The sequence below is a fragment of the Astatotilapia calliptera genome, chromosome 19, assembly GCF_964374335.1.
Source record: "Astatotilapia calliptera chromosome 19, fAstCal68.1, whole genome shotgun sequence".
NCBI classification, from domain to species: Eukaryota; Metazoa; Chordata; class Actinopteri; order Cichliformes; family Cichlidae; genus Astatotilapia; species Astatotilapia calliptera.
Window position 1 is genome coordinate 31,873,101 of NC_137440.1, and position 17,912 is coordinate 31,891,012.

At 42.8% G+C, this 17,912-nt stretch overlaps 2 protein-coding genes across 6 annotated transcripts in view; one reads left to right on the plus strand and one right to left on the minus strand.

The window, feature by feature from the left end:
* Positions 1–1,170: 1,170 nt before the first annotated feature.
* zbtb42 (zinc finger and BTB domain containing 42) lies at positions 1,171–7,978 on the minus strand. The gene is made up of 2 exons (XM_026152297.2): positions 7,813–7,978; positions 1,171–6,596 (listed from the first exon to the last, which is right to left on the minus strand). The coding sequence occupies exon 2, from the start codon at positions 6,580–6,582 to the stop codon at positions 4,990–4,992; it is 1,593 nt and encodes a 530-aa protein (XP_026008082.1). The 5' UTR covers positions 6,583–6,596; positions 7,813–7,978; the 3' UTR covers positions 1,171–4,989.
* Positions 7,979–13,831: 5,853 nt separating this feature from the next.
* Positions 13,832–17,912, plus strand: part of akt1 (AKT serine/threonine kinase 1) — a 32,697-nt gene continuing 28,616 nt past the window's right edge. The window contains exons 1-2 of one of the 5 annotated variants that reach the window (XM_080294220.1): positions 13,995–14,200; positions 15,972–16,075. The gene's annotated coding sequence lies outside the window, so the exon portion shown is untranslated. Of the gene's footprint in view, positions 14,258–15,971; positions 16,076–17,912 lie in introns of all 5 variants that reach the window. The other 4 variants (XM_026151780.2, XM_026151779.2, XM_080294221.1 and 1 more) reach the window with 4 other exon arrangements.

Consider the following 17,912-nt stretch of genomic DNA (forward strand, 5'->3'; position numbering starts at 1 on the left):
AGAGAGGAATGTTTTATTACACCATTGAGTTACACTGCACATATCCCAGCTCGTCACCCTGCAGCTAAGCCCTATCACATGGCCCCTGCTTTCCATGTGAAGGTTTTGGTCCATAACACACACACACACACATTCAGTCACCAGGCAGTTTTAAGCCCTGGCTCTCGTTTGGCAGATGCGAGATGTTGGTGCCAGTGGGAGCTCCGAGGCCTCGCTGCTGTGGATGTTTACAGGTTGAGGTGGCCACCGTGTTGCAGAGGGTCCTTATTTGCTGTGAGCTGGCTGGAGCTTTTTGGGGGGAGAGGAGGGGTGTTTATAAACGATCTTGGGAGGACGTTGTTTTCTTTATGTCGGAGCTGCCTGGCCAGCGCCGCTGTGTCGTCTGTTTGTGCATAAAGTACGTGCTGGGGAGCTGGGCCAGACAATAGCCTGGCTGAGCTACTACCCACGCGCACAATAGAGTGGTGAGATGAGGCCGAGGTTTGGGGCCATGGTTTTGGGGACTGTGGGGGTGGAGGCAGGGGCAGATGGATGCAGCCCTTGTCTATATGGCGTTCCCAGAAAGGGTGAGATGGGATTTGGGGGAGGGTGGTGGGAACCCGAGCACATCCCTATTGGGATCACGTAGCAGAGCAGCTGGATTTCTTTCATGGTGCAGCAGGGAAATAATTAAAAGTTCTCGCCATTGAAAATGTCCAGTGAATTGGCATGAAGTTCCTTGCAGACACACACACAGACATTGGTTAATGTGTTTATATACACATACGTGTGTGTAGTTTGTTGTAGCGGGAACAATCAAGTTGAGTTTAAGTAATAATTACAAGAGAGTCAACTGGGTTTGTTTATGCCAGGTTTATCTCCTTTGGAGAGTACTGGCAACAGGTCAGAAAACAATAGGGGCCCCATCCTGAAATTGCTCTGTCCTTGAGTTCAGTTTATGGTTTCAGAGGGATCGGGCCTGTAAGACCAGCAGTATTATCACATTGTGTTGTCTCTGTACACATTGCAGCGATGCCCACACACACCGTCTGCCTGATTGTTGCTCCTGTGTGTCAGGCGAGGGCTCCTCGATAACGTTCTTGGGTTGTCAGAGTCTACTTTTATGTCCTTGATAATTTGTCAGTAGTAGCTGGAAAGTAGCTAGAAATAACCAAACTCCACACCAAAAAAGAAAGTTGTTCCATTTAATTCTAATCTTAATAAAGACCTAAATCAAGATTGTCACATTTCCACAGCACACACACACAAGCACACTCGGAAAAAAAAGGAAAATGCACGTACAGTTATAGATCAACGTAAATTGCCCCAATATCTAAGCCATGTCAATTCTCCTTAAAGATTGTCCTCTAATCTCTACACCACTAACACTGAAGCAATTTTTTACTATAAAATATACCTTTCTTATTAAAAAATTATATTAAATTCTAATGGCACTTCTACAAATTCTATTAAAAAGATTTGTTTGACATTTAGGTTTTTTCCTCCTTTTTTTCTTTTAAACCAAATTAAACTGAAGACAGTCAAAATGTTGCACAAGAAGCATATGCAATAAATATTTCTCATGATTATACACAATTTCACAGTTGTAACCTGCAGAGGACAAAATTCCAGTTGTTTTTAGACTCCAAGGATGATACAGCAACGAGTTAGGCAAACGCCGCCCTCGATTGAGAGTAGCACTGTTTCAAGTCAACAATCCATTTAAAAAAACAAACAAACAAAAAAACTGTGTTTCACATTCAACAGTGACAGTAAAAAAAAAAAAAGTGGAACAAGTTGTTAGCTCCCAGTAGTATTGGCTATTGATAAAAGCCAAAAAACACAAAAAAAGTCCAGAAACAAAAATTTATTCACACACATTTCAAAAACTTCAGTGTAATCTCTTGCAAAGCAGCTATAAGAAATGCACTTCCACATTTTACTTTAGTCTTAAGTTGACATTTTGATATGATTTAACATAAAACAGCAGGGTTCTTTCTTTTCTCCTTTTTTTTGTAATGTTTCAGCGGGCCACTGTTGCTGTGATACCAACTTCACCGCTGCCTTCACATCAAGGGCGAAAACTGTACAGTATAGAAAACAGGGCTTCTCCAGATGCAACACCTATGCGTGTGTCTACAAGGCACATTTGGTGATCATCCTGGAGCTATAAATAAAGACTTCGAAACAAGAGAAAGAATCCTTTACATGATGTTAGTTTTCTACCTCTTTACACATGTACATTAGAGAACAAATTCAACTCGCACCGTGTACAAATGTTCCTTTAACAAACAAAACCAAAACAGACTCACAGAATCTACATCTGCTGTGTGTTCTGATTGAAATCTGTCATCAGCACTAAGACACATCTAACTGAAATAGATCTACTGTTCTGATAAGGTACTAAAGTGATGCAAGCATGACAAACAGGAGTGCGTACATCCACCTCGCCCTGTAGCTGACTTCAGGTCAGGGAGTAGAATTTAAAAGAAAGAAAAAAAAAGGGGAGGGGGGGGGGGGGGCATTTTTTTCTTGCTGAAAACCTAAAGTAAATTATTTCATATGCATATTTTGTTTTTTTAAAGGTCGTACTGACTGAAAAAGCATTTTAAATTTGAACTTTTTCTCTTTTCTTTTTTTTTTTTTTTTTTTTTAAACACTGAGGGGAGGGGGTGGGCAATACTCTTGATTGATGCGCAACCAAATGACGCTGATATCTCCTCAATGCAGAGGAACAATGAAGCATTTATCTACTGCATGCCGGGATGACAAAGGGGGGTAGGGGTGTTCTTTGATGCCTCCAAACAATACACCTGTTTACAATCTCCTTGGCCTCCCTTTGCTAAATACATTTCTCACATTCCAGTGGCTCCATTCAGAAAGTGCAAAGAGAGACTTGAACCGCTTTTGGGGGACGACGACAATACCTGTATTGTCATTTCTATAGGTACCCAGTGCTGTATTGGTGTGGCTGTGCTTGTGAACAACTGTTTCTTCTGGTAGAACAGCCATCCTAGCAGTATTTACTGCTCTGATTTGTGGTGAGGCAGGGTCCAATAAAGTCAATGAAGAATATGGAAAAAGAGCCAAACCTCCAGCCCCCCGGGGAAAATGTGACGCTCAAGAGTCTCCAGCCTTAAACATGACACCTGACTATCCAAATCTTAAATGGGTTGTAACATGGAAAAAAAAAAAAAAAATCATTTGATAAATATAATATATATTTACATTAAATATACAAATTGTAGGAAATAGCAGCCTAGACAATAGTGTTGAAACTATATGCATGCTAAAATCAAGTGCTTCTCTATATTCCGTTTGACAAATCTTGAATACTCCGTAGAGATTTCTACACCATATATTAAAATACAAATACAGTAACTTCAATTTGCACAGAAAAAACAAAACAAAAAGTGGACAGTCTGCCCCAAAAAACAACAGCTAATGAGTACCAAGATCGCTAGGCAAGATGCAATGTCTTTCAAGCTTATAGAAATAAGAGCTACCGCTACAGTAAACCCCTGAACCAAGTCAGACTAATAAATAAATTCCGATCAAGTCTTCTCAGGACAGATTAGACAAAAATCATGAACTTTTAGTGCTACACCCCCTGGTAATAAATCCAAACAGCATCTAAATGAACAGACAGAAGAAATCCAAGAGCAGCATCGCTAAAGGCTCCAACGTCCTCAGTAGCAACTTAAAACACATCCAGTAAATTTGTGTGAAAAGGTTATGAAAAAGAAAGAAAGAAAAAGAAAAGGTCAGTAGATTAAGCTGAATGGCACAGCTTTGATGGTAACAATAGAGAAGATACTGGACATCCACCTGTCTCCTTCCATCCCCCATCTGCCTGCTAAAGAGCCTGTCCCGAACACTGTCAGCAAACCCTTTAAACTAAGAAATGAAGGTATTTACTCACAACTGTGCGTTTTTGACAAAAAGGTTGACATAAGTTTGGTTTATTACATTCTAATTTTATTAAGGGCACTCACGGATTAACTGGCTTCCACAGTAGAGGATTACCTTTGTTACTACCTGGTATGTGGAGTGTAATCCAGATTATTATTTTTTTTTTTTTTAGATGCCTGACAGCTGAACTGAATTTAACCAAAAGGCATCACATTGTCATCTCATTCTTGTCTTTGTAAGTACACTAAGTGAAGTTTTGAGCGTTACAGTAGGCACCAGTGTTACAGGGGTTACCTTTAAAATACTCTTAACCTCTTTAAGTGGGTATTCTACGCTCGCTCACGTGAACAACTAAAGAGGTGGTGTTGGTGCGATGGTATGCTTGCCTCTTCTCACAAAAACAACATAGAAACTTCATTTCAATGAAACCAAACATTTTACCTCCACAAAAAGAAAGAAAGAAAGAATACTTCCAGTAGTCAGACTTCATTACTTTTGCTGCCTTGTGATAAGTTTACTTGTTAAGGACTAAACAAATCCCCCCAAATAAATAATTAGAATAATGTAGGTGTTAAAAATAATCATATATTGCTACTCTCGGACGGTTCTGATCTCCCATGTGCACCAATAAACTTTGACGATTGTATTAACGTATGTTAGCTTTAGCTATCATCCAGTTGCCCACAGAGTGTGAACGCAAGATGCTTTTTTCCCCTCATCTATCGGCAAATACACACCTCAAATAATCTCAGACTGACACAAAAGACAGGAAAACAAGTGCATCATCTGATTTGTTCGCCTTCATTGACACTGATCTGATGTTTTTCAACAGCATCCGTGTCAAGCTTATCAGCCTGTGCCACTGACTAACCGTCTTTTACCATCATGTACAGCTATGATGACAGTCCAGCACAGGAAACAGCTTAAACGTTGCTACATGTTTAACTTGAGAAATGCCACGTGGGGGTAGAATCCAAAAGATATGTCTCAGACAAACTGCCAGCATGTTTATATAGTAATGGGAAAATTGATCAGTAGTAGTATTCAGTGTATGAAAGAGACATTCTGTCTTGTGTCGTGGCACCGGTGAGAGGCGTTTTATCCGATGGCGAGAGTCTTGACAAGGCCACAGTGAAACTTCCTGATGTGGCGGTAGAGGTCCCCAGACTGGGTGAAGCGCCGCTCGCACCACTTGCAGGCGTGAGGCTTCTCCCGTGTGTGAACTACAGCGTGCCGACTTAAGTTGTGGGAGTACTGGAAGCTCTTGCCGCACTGACCACAGGTATATGGCTTCTCACCAGAGTGTGTGCGCTCGTGACGCTTAAGGGTGTACATGCAAGAGAAGGTCTTGTTGCACTGCATGCAGGTGGGGACCGAGCCGTCGGGGGACAGCTTGGAACGGGCACCGTCCTTTTCGCGGAAGTGTGAGCTGAGGTGCAGTTGCAGCACGTGGGGGCTGGGGAAGACTTTGCTGCAGAGGGGACACATGCACACCTGTTGCCCCGGGGGCAGCAGTACTCCACTGGAGGTGGAAATGTCTGAAGAGGCCAAGTCGTCTTCCTCCTCCTCCTCGCTGTCCCCCAGCAGTCTACCCCTCCCATCCACCTCCCTGCCTGGGGCGCTCTCCCTCCCTCTGCAGGCCTCCCCCTCCTCGTCCATCAGGTCCTCCTCCTGGGAGAGCAGGGCGGCTGTGGAACCGTTGTTGCCTGGGAAGAGGGCAGCGAACCCTGTCACCACTGAGCTCCTGGCACTATTCCCAAAGCGCTGGCTCTCAGGGCTCATCGGCTCACTGTCCTCCTGCTCTGACAGCAAGTCGTGTTCGTCTTTAACAAGTGGCTCAGTGCCCTGCTGCTGGCTGTCGAGGGCCAGCTGTCCCGAGACGTAGGAGGGGTGTAAGGGATCTCTGCTAGACAGAGGCTTGAAAGACAAATCCAGTGCACAGTCCATGTCATCTGAAGCCCGGGACCTCTGGGACAGCAATACGGTGGAACTACTGACATCAGCTTTTGTTTTTCCAGCTGTTTGGACGCAGGGCTCGGCCTCTGCTGACACATAATTGACACCTACAAGGTCCGGGGACCTGCCAGAGTGACCGTTTGCCTTCTGCCTGCTCTGCATAGACCTATCACAATCTGTGACAGCCAGCCTGACTTCAGTGTTGTCCATGTCAAACTCTTCCGCCGGGGGGGCCCTGTGAAGCCCCTGAGACGGTGTCTGGGGCTGTCGCTGAATGAGCTGCTTACTGTGCAGCTCACCATCTGAGGAATTTTCCCTGTCCAGACAGCTGAGCCCCAAACCCTCTCCCATTTTTTCATCCAGGGAGGAAAGTTCCTTGTCTTTAAGCTTGCCTTTGCACACTTTGACTATATCGTACATGTGGAGGTAACTGGCTGCTGCCAGGACATCCTCCACAGGCAGAGCGCTGAATTCCAACTTCCCCTCATACATAAATTCAAGGAGCAGACTGAAAGCCGGGGCTGTCACAATGTCACTGTTGAGATGCACAACGTCCCTTTTGTCTAGCTGGTCCCTGTAGAAGAGATGGAAGTACATGCTGCAGGAGGCCAGCACGGCTCTGTGCGCTTTGAATCGAGCCTCCCCAACAAGAACAGTGCAGTCACAGAGGAAACCTTGGTGACGCTGCTGACTCAGACACTGCAGCAACTGGCGGCTATGGTCTGGGAACTCCATTCTTCCTTCATAACCTGATGAAAAACAGGAAAAACAGGATACGGGATAAACGAAATGAGGGCACAGTTGAGCTGCCGTTTCTTTTTTCTAAGGACACATAAAGCAAGCAAAACCATACACAAGGAAATAACTTGAGCCAAATTGCGCAAAAGTGTCAGCAAACACACGATAAAGTGCTTTCAAATGCAAGTTTACAAGGTTTTTCGGGAATTAATCGGGAAAGATTAAACATCTAGCTAATGATCAGCATCAGTAACTTTATCCAACATTCTTTCCAGTGGTGCAGGACACACTGCGCTGCGCTCGCCCACCCACCCATGTATCACGGTGTAAACGGATCCACTCTCCAAATTATTCCGGTCTGTAGTAGTGTAGTCCGACAGCCTAGCCCTCGCGCTTCCGAAAAAAAAAAAAATAGCCAAAGTGCACACACACGCACACACACACACGCACACACACACACACACGCACACACAGCGGTGTTTACAGGACAAGCAAAGCGGGACTGGGAGCGACAGCACTCGACCATCGGGGGAAGGAGGCAACGTGAGCAAAATAAGACCGGTGCAGAGTGAGTAAACTGGTGCTCTGTTTGCTAATTACACTGCAAGCTGTGGAGTCAGCTGCTCTGACATCACCGCAATGGAAACGCTACCTCCAGCTGTGCTCCCCTTTATGCCATATGTTAACTCCGGGCTACACAGTCCAAAAAGAAGATAAAAAATACACACCTCAAGGGGGGAGAGCAGATTTACTGTTGTCACGAGATTCCACGGCATTTACAACTTTTTTCTTCAAAACTAAGTAATTTATCACGCATCCGTGGGTTACAGTAAAAAGGCTTTGTTGCGTTTTTTTTGCTCCCTGATAAGACTCGCGCGCACACAACCGTGTTTAAATGGGTCGGTTTAAAGAAGAAAGAGGGATACGGCAAGTTAAAGTAAGTTAAAGTTAAGCTGCGTAGAAGTCTTATGATTTTGTACGCAATTAAGATTTTTTTTTCTAAGATGAAGAAAAGTGTTCGCAGGAAAAAAGGGGCCAAGGGCGCAGTGGAGCGAGCTTCACGTCCGCGTTGGGAAACGCATTGCTGGGAGCCTTTTAAACAGCAGAGGAACTCACACAGTAAAAAGCCAACTGCGCTGAACGAAGCGGCGCGGGGACACTCTTTTAACTTTCGCTTTCCTCGTTTCAAAGCTCACACACACAGAAAAAATATCCCGCCGTACTCACACGTATTTCTGCCCGCTTCGTCGTCTTTTTGTCCCTATAAGCCCCGGTGTCCTTTCATGATGTGCGGCCAGATGTTCGCTTCTCCTTGTCGTTTCTTGAGCTCCAGTCCCGACCCTGGGAAGGCAGGCTGCACTCAGCGCTGCTGTGTGTCAAGCAGGTTGATAATGGCACAAATCTCGCGATATCGCGCCGCCACAATAAGTTCTGTACTACTCCGCGAATTCACACAGCGGCAGCAAGTAGCAGAATACTTGGGAGGAGGAGGGTGGGGGCATCAATTGGCTGTCTTATTAAAACACCTGTCCTATTAAGAGGGAGGGGGCACTGTGATGTGTCGCCTTTTGTATGGCAGCATGATGGAAGTGGACAAATGGAGGAATTGCACATGACACAGTAGACATTTTTTTACACTAAAACTGGTTTGTTTGTTCGGTAAAGCTACAAGGAAGCAGTTTAATAGGAGAAAAACGATTTTCTTAAGAGTATTCGAGCCTGTTTAAAGTTAAGCTCCAGATTTAAAATGTGATTAATTAACTTGCAAACCTCAAGCACACATAAAAATGTTCTTTGTGGCTTTCAGGTCATGTTGTGAATAAAAGAAATACTTCTTTCTCCAACAGAATTGGTATCTGTAAAAGTATCTATAAAGTGATCAAAGAAATGTATTGTAGCACAGAAGGTCAGTGGTATTTTCGGGGGAGCGGGAAACTTATAAGGACTTAGTATCCTCTAAGCCTGCCTTGAGTTTTGGAATTTCCAGATACCAAACCAACACCCAGGGGATTTATTTTTCCCAAGACAACCAGGAGTGTATATACATGTGTGTGTGTGTGTTTGGTTAAACTGTCTTAAAAGTAAGGTGACTTCTAGGATTTACTCTAAAAATTTGTCATCTATTTCAGACACTTTTAATCATTAGAGATGGTGGCACGGTGGAGGAACAACTCGCTGGTGCAGCTGCTCATCATGTGCGCCCCCCCCCCAAAAAAAAAAATCCTGTCCCTCTCTGTGCTCCCCCAACAGCTTCGGTCACCTTTGCCCTGTGTTCCAGCTGTCGTGCGTTTTGAAAGGGCCATTTGCAGCTCCTCACAGCGCTTCTGACACAGAGGGGAATGAGCAATGTGACGGGAGGTGGCAGCCACTGGTCAGAAGGGGCCACTCGCTAGATTCTTATCCACTTACCGCTTTATTCCATTTTTAGTTCATTTGTTACTGGTACAACAGGAGGATATCTGCACCGAGGTCATCTCCAGATAATTGTAAGGGAAACGCTGTCACGCTCTCTAAAAAAGATGGCAAGAGAATGGATGATTTCTCATTTCTAGCTGAACATCCGACAAACTAAATGTTTAGTCAGATGTGTGGCACATACAAAAAACAATTCACCATTCAAGCACTGATGCCCACACAAACACTCCATCCAAGCAGGAGCAGTGATGTGGATAAGAATAGGAGCAGTGGCCCTGTGTTTCCCTGGCCCTGGCAAACGTAGGCACCCAGTAGAGGAGGGGTGTGTGTGTGTTCACAGGGCAAGACAAAGCAGTGGTTGTGCCTGGGGACTGTGGCCTCAGCAGAGAGAGGCTCGGCACGGTGAAGGTTCTCACACACAGAAAAAAAAAGATAGGGAAAGAGAGACAGAGAGAATGAGAGCGGGGGAGTCGGGAGAGGGAGAGAGAGAGAACACTTCCTGGAGGTTCATTCTTCTTCTCTGCAATCATCAATGGCATTCTCTCCCTGACCCACTCCTCTCTCAGACAAACAAAAGACCCTGCATTCCAATGTAGCCTGACCAGCCAACCAGCCACAGTTGAACCACATCACTCTCCCTGCTGGACCAGAGTCTGATCATAGCTGTGGGTTTAAGCTGTGCTGGTGGTGTCTGTTTGACGGTGTTTTTAATGCATCTCCATAAGGGCACTAAAGTTTATGTTCTTTTGAAATGGTTTTAATATTGGGGAGAGTGATGTTTTTTCACTCTCACTGGCCATGCAGATTTAAAACAAATTACCTTTTTTTTTTTTTAAACAGGTGCATCTTTTATGTTACTGACAGAGAATTCAAAACAAAGCTTTGCAAAACCTTTTAACCCAGATTTTAATTAATAATAGCACAACAGCAACAAAACAAAAAGCTGAGATGTTATGGTTTTCCTTTGTTTATTTGAAAAATATATGCTTATGTCTTTAAAGAAAAAGTGGGATAGGAGGATGTTTGCCACTGTGGTGTCGTGAAACCGGAGAGATCAATTACTGCAGTTTTGTAAGCCAAATGTATTTCCGTGCTTGTTTGATATAAGATTTCAGCTCTTTAGCCATTCGCAGCCTTCTGCTTTGTCATTTTAGTTCCGTAACTTTCCACATTTCCAGTTTCAGAGTTAAGTCGGATCGGTTTAACACCTGGATTCTTTTACTGTAGCCCCGCTGTTATAATATGTCCAGTAAATGGTCTAGTGCCATCCTCCTGAAAAATACATGAATGGTAGCACATGTTCTAAAACCCTGCATATATATTCATTCAGAATTAATGGTGATTTTAAAGATGTGAAAGTTACCCGTACCCTCTGCACCCTGTGCACAAATTCACTTCCTCATTATCACAGATGCTGGCTTCTGAACTGTTTGCAGATCATCTGGATGGACTCTCTCTCAGCTGGGAGGACACGTCTTCCATTGTTTTTGAAAGGAATTAAAACTTTTTAACCACAGCACAGTAGTTTTGTCTTTTACTTTAACTCAGTGCATAATAAAGGCCTTCAGACCCAGAGAAGGCAGTAGAATTTTCCATCTTGTTCATAAGTATTTTTTTTCCTTTGCCATTCAGAGTTTAACTTGGATTTTTGAATAAAACAATAAATGATTGTCTGTTTGCTTAAAATAGTTTTCAAAAGTGTTCCTTTTGAATTTTTACTTCAGACTTTCACTTCAGAATTGTGTTTGTTTCCAATGCAGTGAGTCTTAGTCTTTGGCCTAGTCCTCTGCATACAAAGAGTTCCCTGCGATGTCTACCTCTTTTAATAATATTGCATACCAAAGAAAATTCTCAAGTTCATGAGTTGCAAAATTTAATTCAATTCAGTTTTATTTATATAGCACCAAATCACAACATCAGTCGCCTCAATGCACTCTATATTGTAAGGTAAACCTCCTACAATAATAGAGAAAAAAACCATCAACAATCAGACAACCCTCTATGAGCAAGCACTTGGCGACAGTGGGAAGGAAAAACTCCCTTTTAACAGGAAGAGACATCTAGCAGAAACAGTCGAGGTGGCAATCCTTAAACTTTTCAATTAGTTTCCCATGCAGTCCTTCATGGATGTTTCACTCTCTAGGAGGCTAACTTTACAGCAATATATTATATCATTTACCTGTTGCCAGTCAACCTAACTGTAGCTGTAAGATGAGCCACCAGATGTTTTAGGGTTTTTCTTATGTTGACCCTAACTTTTTTGGAAATAGCATGCTGGAATCACATTAAAACATTTGCCAGCTTTTACAAGCAAGGCTGACTGGTAATCAGATGTGTATATCTTCTAGGGGTGATTTATCACAACAGCTGCACTGGTTAAATAAAATAAGTGCCCCTATATCACTCACATACTTTTAGTATCTCTTATACCTATCTGTCCTGATGCTGCTGTTTTACACGCAATTTATACAACAATAGTTGTGTGATTTTTTCGCTTTGTTTTTTTTAATATTACATTCATCTAATAGTGTAACAGTTTATTGCTTTGTAGTTGACTGGAGATGCCGTTTTGGTCAGCTTCCCCACCGCCCCACGTATCCATTCACACAATCACCTCCTCCCTATTATGGCCCTTCTGCCCTTCTGTGTCTAATTGTTGTTACCGCGTGTTATCTATTCTCCTTTAACGGGCCATTAAGTTCTGTTCTGTACTGTTTGTTGTACTCTAGACAGATACTGCAAGTAGACAGGGATCAGAGATCGGATGAGCCTTTGATGGGAGAGATGCTATTAACTCACTTTGACTTTTTAATCTTGTTACTGTTACGTTTGATCCCGCAAAACAACAGATTGGGCATTCCCATCAACAGGCCAGAGACAGCGGGTGGAGGAGGAGGAGGAGGAGGAGAGCACCAATGAATAGCAACTGGAGAAAATATGGGATACCCTAAGTCAGCTTTGCCTGTATGACAGGAACAGCTTGGCGAGGCTGACGCATGGTAGCAGTGAGAAACACATTACAGCGTGAGTGACAAAGAGGGGAAATGACAGCAGAGGAGGCTGAGAGACAGAGGGCACAAGCCAATGAATTTTTCATCACAGAGGAAACATTGGTAGCGTTTCCCTGCTATCCTTTTCTTTTAATATTATTAAGTCATTATTGCGGGAACTGTCACATGCTTGCTTTTATAAGTGATACATATATTTTACTGCACTTCTAATGCTGATTCAACTTTGAGGCAGTCAACTACACCATGCTTGGGGATAGAAAAATAATGAAGGGGTAAGACTAAACGTACGTGAAGAGGGTCAGGAGTATCACGGCGTAAAGCAAGATAATGGAAATGTTAAAATGGGAGGTCTCTAAAATGTTTTAGACTTCTAGTTAGAAACATTTTGATCAAGTAAACCCAGTCATCTGAGGGCGTCATTTGATACATAGGCTCCCTGACTTCTTTTAAGCAGACTGAGCTGGCTTGTCTGTACCTGTCCAAAACTGGTTTAACTCCTACCTCTCCAGTGGAGTTCTCTGTAGCTGTAGATGACGGTTTATCTACCACAACAGGTAAAAGTGTGGCATGTAATCATGAACAATCCACAAGATTTTTACTTTCTCGTTCAGCTGTTTCATCTGGTATATGCAGTTAATTTAAGAGAGTATCTGCATGAATACAAAAAGATCAGTGGCAAGGGATAAATCAGACTAAATACACTTCTGCAAACACATTCTTGTGTTCAGCACATCTGCTTTACCCATATTGAAGTATTTTGTTTTAAGTGTGTCAGACTGAGACATTCTCACACTTCATGTTTAGTTGGCATTTCCTGGAAATGTCAGAGGCCCCTCCACAGCAACTTGAAGAGAAAGTTGCTGTGAAAGTTGCTGCTTTTTGGTACTGGCAGATGCGACTGGAACCAGGTGATCGAACGTGTAAAAGTCCACCACCGAGCCTGATGCTTTAGCACTGACGTGCAACAGAATGGAAGCAGCAGCACATCCTGCTTATGGTTTCTTCTTTAGTAGTGATTTTAATATAATTTTACTAGATTACACAAGGCTACACATGTGTCTGAAAGAACCATATCTGAAACTAGAGCTAGAGCTTCACCTTTTAGAAGCACGGCTCTTTACACAGTTTTAAGGTGCATAACCTTTTGTTTTGTTTTTGTGGTTTTGATTGGCTTGTTGACCTTATTTTGCATAAAGCTTTATTTACTTTGACCTAATTTGACTTATTATAACTTTATTTTCGATGTTAACAAGTTTACACATCAAATACAACTTGCTTGAAACAATGACACGGTGACAAACTTGTACTTTTCTTTCAGATACAGCTGCAGCTTAACTTGTTTAAAACCCTAGAAGGAGTTTTGTGAACATAAAACATTTTATTGTAATATAATTTTAAAGGTTATTAAATAACAGGGCAGATGTGAAATGATAAAATAACAATAACATACACTAAATGAACCAGTTTAGCTCTAAAAACGTTTTTCTTAGTCTTTTCTTATAGAAAACTTTGCAAGACTGTAATTTTGAACTTTTGTAAGGCACTAATATACAACATCTGGACTAACTGGGAATATTTGTGTATATTTTGTGAACAAAAAAAATGTAATCAAAAAGACAAAAAAAAAGTAATACATAATTACAGATGATTGATGACTAGAAGCACCTTTTGGAACCCTAATATAGCTCATTGCAGAGCAGGTAGAGCCGGTACCAAAATGTAATTCTCGTCTTGTAGCCTACATTACCCTTGTGGTTGTTCCAGGAAGTCAAAAAACCCACGTAAGTACACTTAATTGAAGCGAGGATCCCTTAAAAAACATACAAGGTCCTCGGCAGGTCCCCGAAACCCATGTTGGAAACCACCGGCACAGATAAAAGAGCAGAGAGTTCAACAAGGCCATGCAGAAGAAGCACCACTGCAGGTTTTTTTTTTCTTCAATGGGACGCTGACAGCCTACTACTCCTCCTGTGAGTGTGACTCATTTAAGGGCGGCTTTAGGACCCGGGAGAGACGGCTGCCACAGAGGCATTGCAGACAGCGCGTTTGGGAGGTGTAGTGGAAGAAAGGCAAGAGAAACGGAGTAAATGAGAGCACTTTGTCCAGATTGTTGAAGGACCCGTCAACTTAAAACACCGCCGAAACAGCTCACTATAATGAGACGGACACATTGTTGAATTCCTGTCCAGGTAAATGTCCGCGTTTCCTTCGCATGGTTAACTACAAGAGTTCGACAGCTAGACAGGGTAGGTCCCCATTGTACTTACATGGGATGCGGTTATTCTCACCCAAGCTGCCCTGCTAGGCCCCATATCCTTTCTAGCGCTAGATGCAAACCTGAAATGAGGTACTTTCCTGACTTCACTTCGCCGTAAAAAGTTGTCTTATGACGAAAAAAAGTCGACGACTCATTAATTTCCTGTAGTGAAGTCTTAACGCTCGGGGTTTTTCCACAAACAGCAGTGCGTCTCTTTAAGATGTTAACCATTCATTTTTTTTTTAAATATTTTTTTTTTGACAATGACCACTTTTGAGACACAACCCTCGGGCCAAAATATCTGCAGTCAAGTCGCTTCAAACGGTTCTCCTCTTTGCGGGAAAAAAGTTGTTTTGTTTTTTTGCGCTGTGCTTTATGGTCCTGGAGGGAAATGAAAACAAATGAGCTCAACAAGAGAGAGCAGCTCATTCATTGTTGTGAACTACCACCGCGTTTGTTTACTTGTTTGAGTGAGGCACTTATTGCCATCTTATCTTTAGCCATTAGCTTTGCTGCCTGCCTGCCGAGAAGCTGCTGTGGCCACAAACAGTGCTGCTTTCCAAAAAAGAAAAAGTTATGAGTCTGTTGTGACTTGTTGCCACGCGTTTACTTTTTGGTCCACAATTTAGACACAGACGTCATAAGAAAAAGTCCCAACAGTGTAATTTAACGCCCCCAGTAATCAGTACAACGGGATAATGCCTGTGGATAAGTGTGTTTTGATAGGTTTCACTGGCCTCACTGCTAGCATCCCACCTACAGTAATGACAGTTGTGTAGGTCTGCACTCAATAGTTTTTTGTCATAAAGGTTTTTTTTTAATTATTATTATAGTATTCTTATCAAGTTTGAGAGATATCAAGGGCATACAAATCTGATGGCGCTTTCAAATTTCAAAAGGATTCTTGCAGGATGCAAGGCTTGCAATCATGTTTAAAACTTATTTTGCTAATAATATGTCTGTCTCCTTCTCCCAGGGTGCATGCATGTACTAAAAAGAGAACATTGTCCCCGGGTGTGTTGTACCCACCATGCCTTCAGTGTTAAAAAATGTTTTTATCGGTCATGAGACTACGTCTGTCCAGTGTGTGTGTACGCAAGGGGATTTGGCATGTGACCTGGGGAAGACGCAACAAGCTGGCGCAATGATGCAGCCAGTGACTGCTTGGCTCTCACTGTTCTGTTTAGAAAAAAACCACCCACCTCCCACCCAATCCCCTAAAGCAGCTCAGTTGACGCAAATCTGCTACCAGTTACATGCAGAATCTGAGGAATGTTGTTTGAAATTTTGTCCAAAACGGACAGACAGGGGCCTGGACGCATCACCAGAGTCTGGATGTACTGAGACTGAGAAAGAGATGGTTCTCGTACCGGTGTCCTGGACGTCACAATTCTCAATCTGTGTCACAAAAACTGAAAACCTGGAAAACAAATTACTTTTGTTTTCCTTTTGCTTTTCTGTGTGTGTGTGTGTGTGTGTGTGTGTGTGTGTGATTTGAATAAATTAAGCATTGTGTTGCTTTTACAGCTTGTCTGAACAGCCTGAATATGATTACATTAACGTGAGTCATAAAGTGGTTGGTGTTCGTGTCATCGCAGGATTAAAGCGGCCACTCTGCTTGCCTTTCAAGGTTGCAGTCACTGCGGTTTTGTGTTCAGTTAAAGCTGCCCGCAATATTCTTATCAATAATGTTGTGCTTTCAGGGAACTTGAAAGAGGAACTTGGTAGATCACCGTACTACTGGCTCCACTGTGGCATTTGAGCTCAAACTAAAGTGTTGCTTTGGCGACTTGTTTTTCAGCAACAGGTTAGCGTGATGTCATTTCTTGTGTTTTTAAATACTTTCAGTGTAATGTTTTACTTTTGGAAACATAAACCATGTGGTAGTTTTTTCTGTTAACCGAGCAGAAACTGAAGCAAAAAAAAAATGGTATCTATGAATCTGTGATGAAGGAAGTAGCGTGGTGATGTCGACCTGATTTTTTTTTTTTTTTTTTTTTTTCTTTTCTTCTCCCCCCTTGCTTCCTGCTATAAACACATGGGACTATCCTCTCTGGCTCAGTGACAAGCTCAGTGTGTGGCAACTTTTGCTGCATGACACTGATTTGCATTGAATGGGGTGGCCCCCGGCGTTGGAGCCAGAAAGATGAATGATTGAAAGCCGCCCTGACATCAGGGCAGGCAGGCAGGCGGTGGCCCAGAGGCCTGAGGACCATGTGACCCGCTGTCAGGGTACTGGGTTCATTCAGTGGCTGCTGGCTGCAGCGCTGGCAGCAGCCCAGCTTTTTACACACAGGCCGCAGTAGCAACAGGTCGCTCCCATTAAAACAGCAGCGCTCTGTTGTGGCTCCAGAGCCGGACTTGTGCATGTGTTGCTTTTTTGGCTGCGGCGTGTGTGCGCTCAAGTTTGTTTGTGAGGTGTATATAATGTGTGCGTGCCTGTGTCACAGAGTCCACACTAAGATGCCGATGGGATCCAACGGGTTTTGTGATCCTTACTTTGAATTGCACTCTGTGTGCTTTTTTTTTTTTTTTTTCTCTCCAATCCCTCTCCAGGATCCTTCCAACATCAGCTGTGTGACACAACCACCACAACCCCAAGTGCAATAAACAAAAACACTGAGCGAAAATAAACTTTGGCTTCATAAACTTACTTTTGCTCACTGATGGAGGGGAGCAGAGTGGCAGTAAAAGGTGTTGATTGCACACGCGCTGCCAGATGTATTCGAGCCTGAGGCTGTACTGATATGACTCGTTGTCTGTCAATAGTCACATTCACTTCCTGTTGTTGTCCCCACCAGTTAGCTGGATGAGGCCACTCAAACAGAGCTCTCTTTTGATGGCCTGGCTCTGATGGAGCAGCAGGGACATTGATTTCAGCCGATGGTCAGGGATCGCCTGGTGCAGTATGTGACATTTATGTGAACAAGCATTGCAATTGATCATCTTTTGGCTGCTTCCCTTTATTCAAAGCTATCTTTATATCACAAAGAAATACTGAATGAAGGAAAGGGTCAAGTGCTTTGGTTATGATAGCCTGCAGGTTTGAAGTCTAATGGTAGTCTTGACAGTTTTTGGATGACTGTTAGTACAGTTTTTACTGCCTTATTTGACTTCTGCTTTAACAAGTGAGCTATTGCAGCTACTACTGTAGTGTGATCTTTCTCCCAAATTTAGGTTTTTAGTTGGGTTTACTATCTGCCCTTTAGTCATACATTTTTCTTTATACCTTTACATGTGTTTACTATGTAACCAGGATAGTATTGTGGCCATTTCTGGTATTTTGAGTTGTCCTAAGACCTAATAACACTTTGATAATTCTTCTGCTGGAGGCTATGCTTTTATTTGAAGGTGCTCAAGTGTGTGTGCATCTCTCAATCTTCACTACAGGGAGTGCAGAATTATTAGGCAAGTTGTATTTTTGAGGAATAATGTTATTATTGAACAACAACCATGTTCTCAATGAACCCAAAAAACTCATTAATATCAAAGCTGAATGTTTTTGGAAGTAGTTTTTAGTTTGTTTTTAGTTTTAGCTATTTTAGGGGGATATCTGTGTGTGCAGGTGACTATTACTGTGCATAATTATTAGGCAACTTAACAAAAAACAAATATATACCCATTTCAATGATTTATTTTTACCA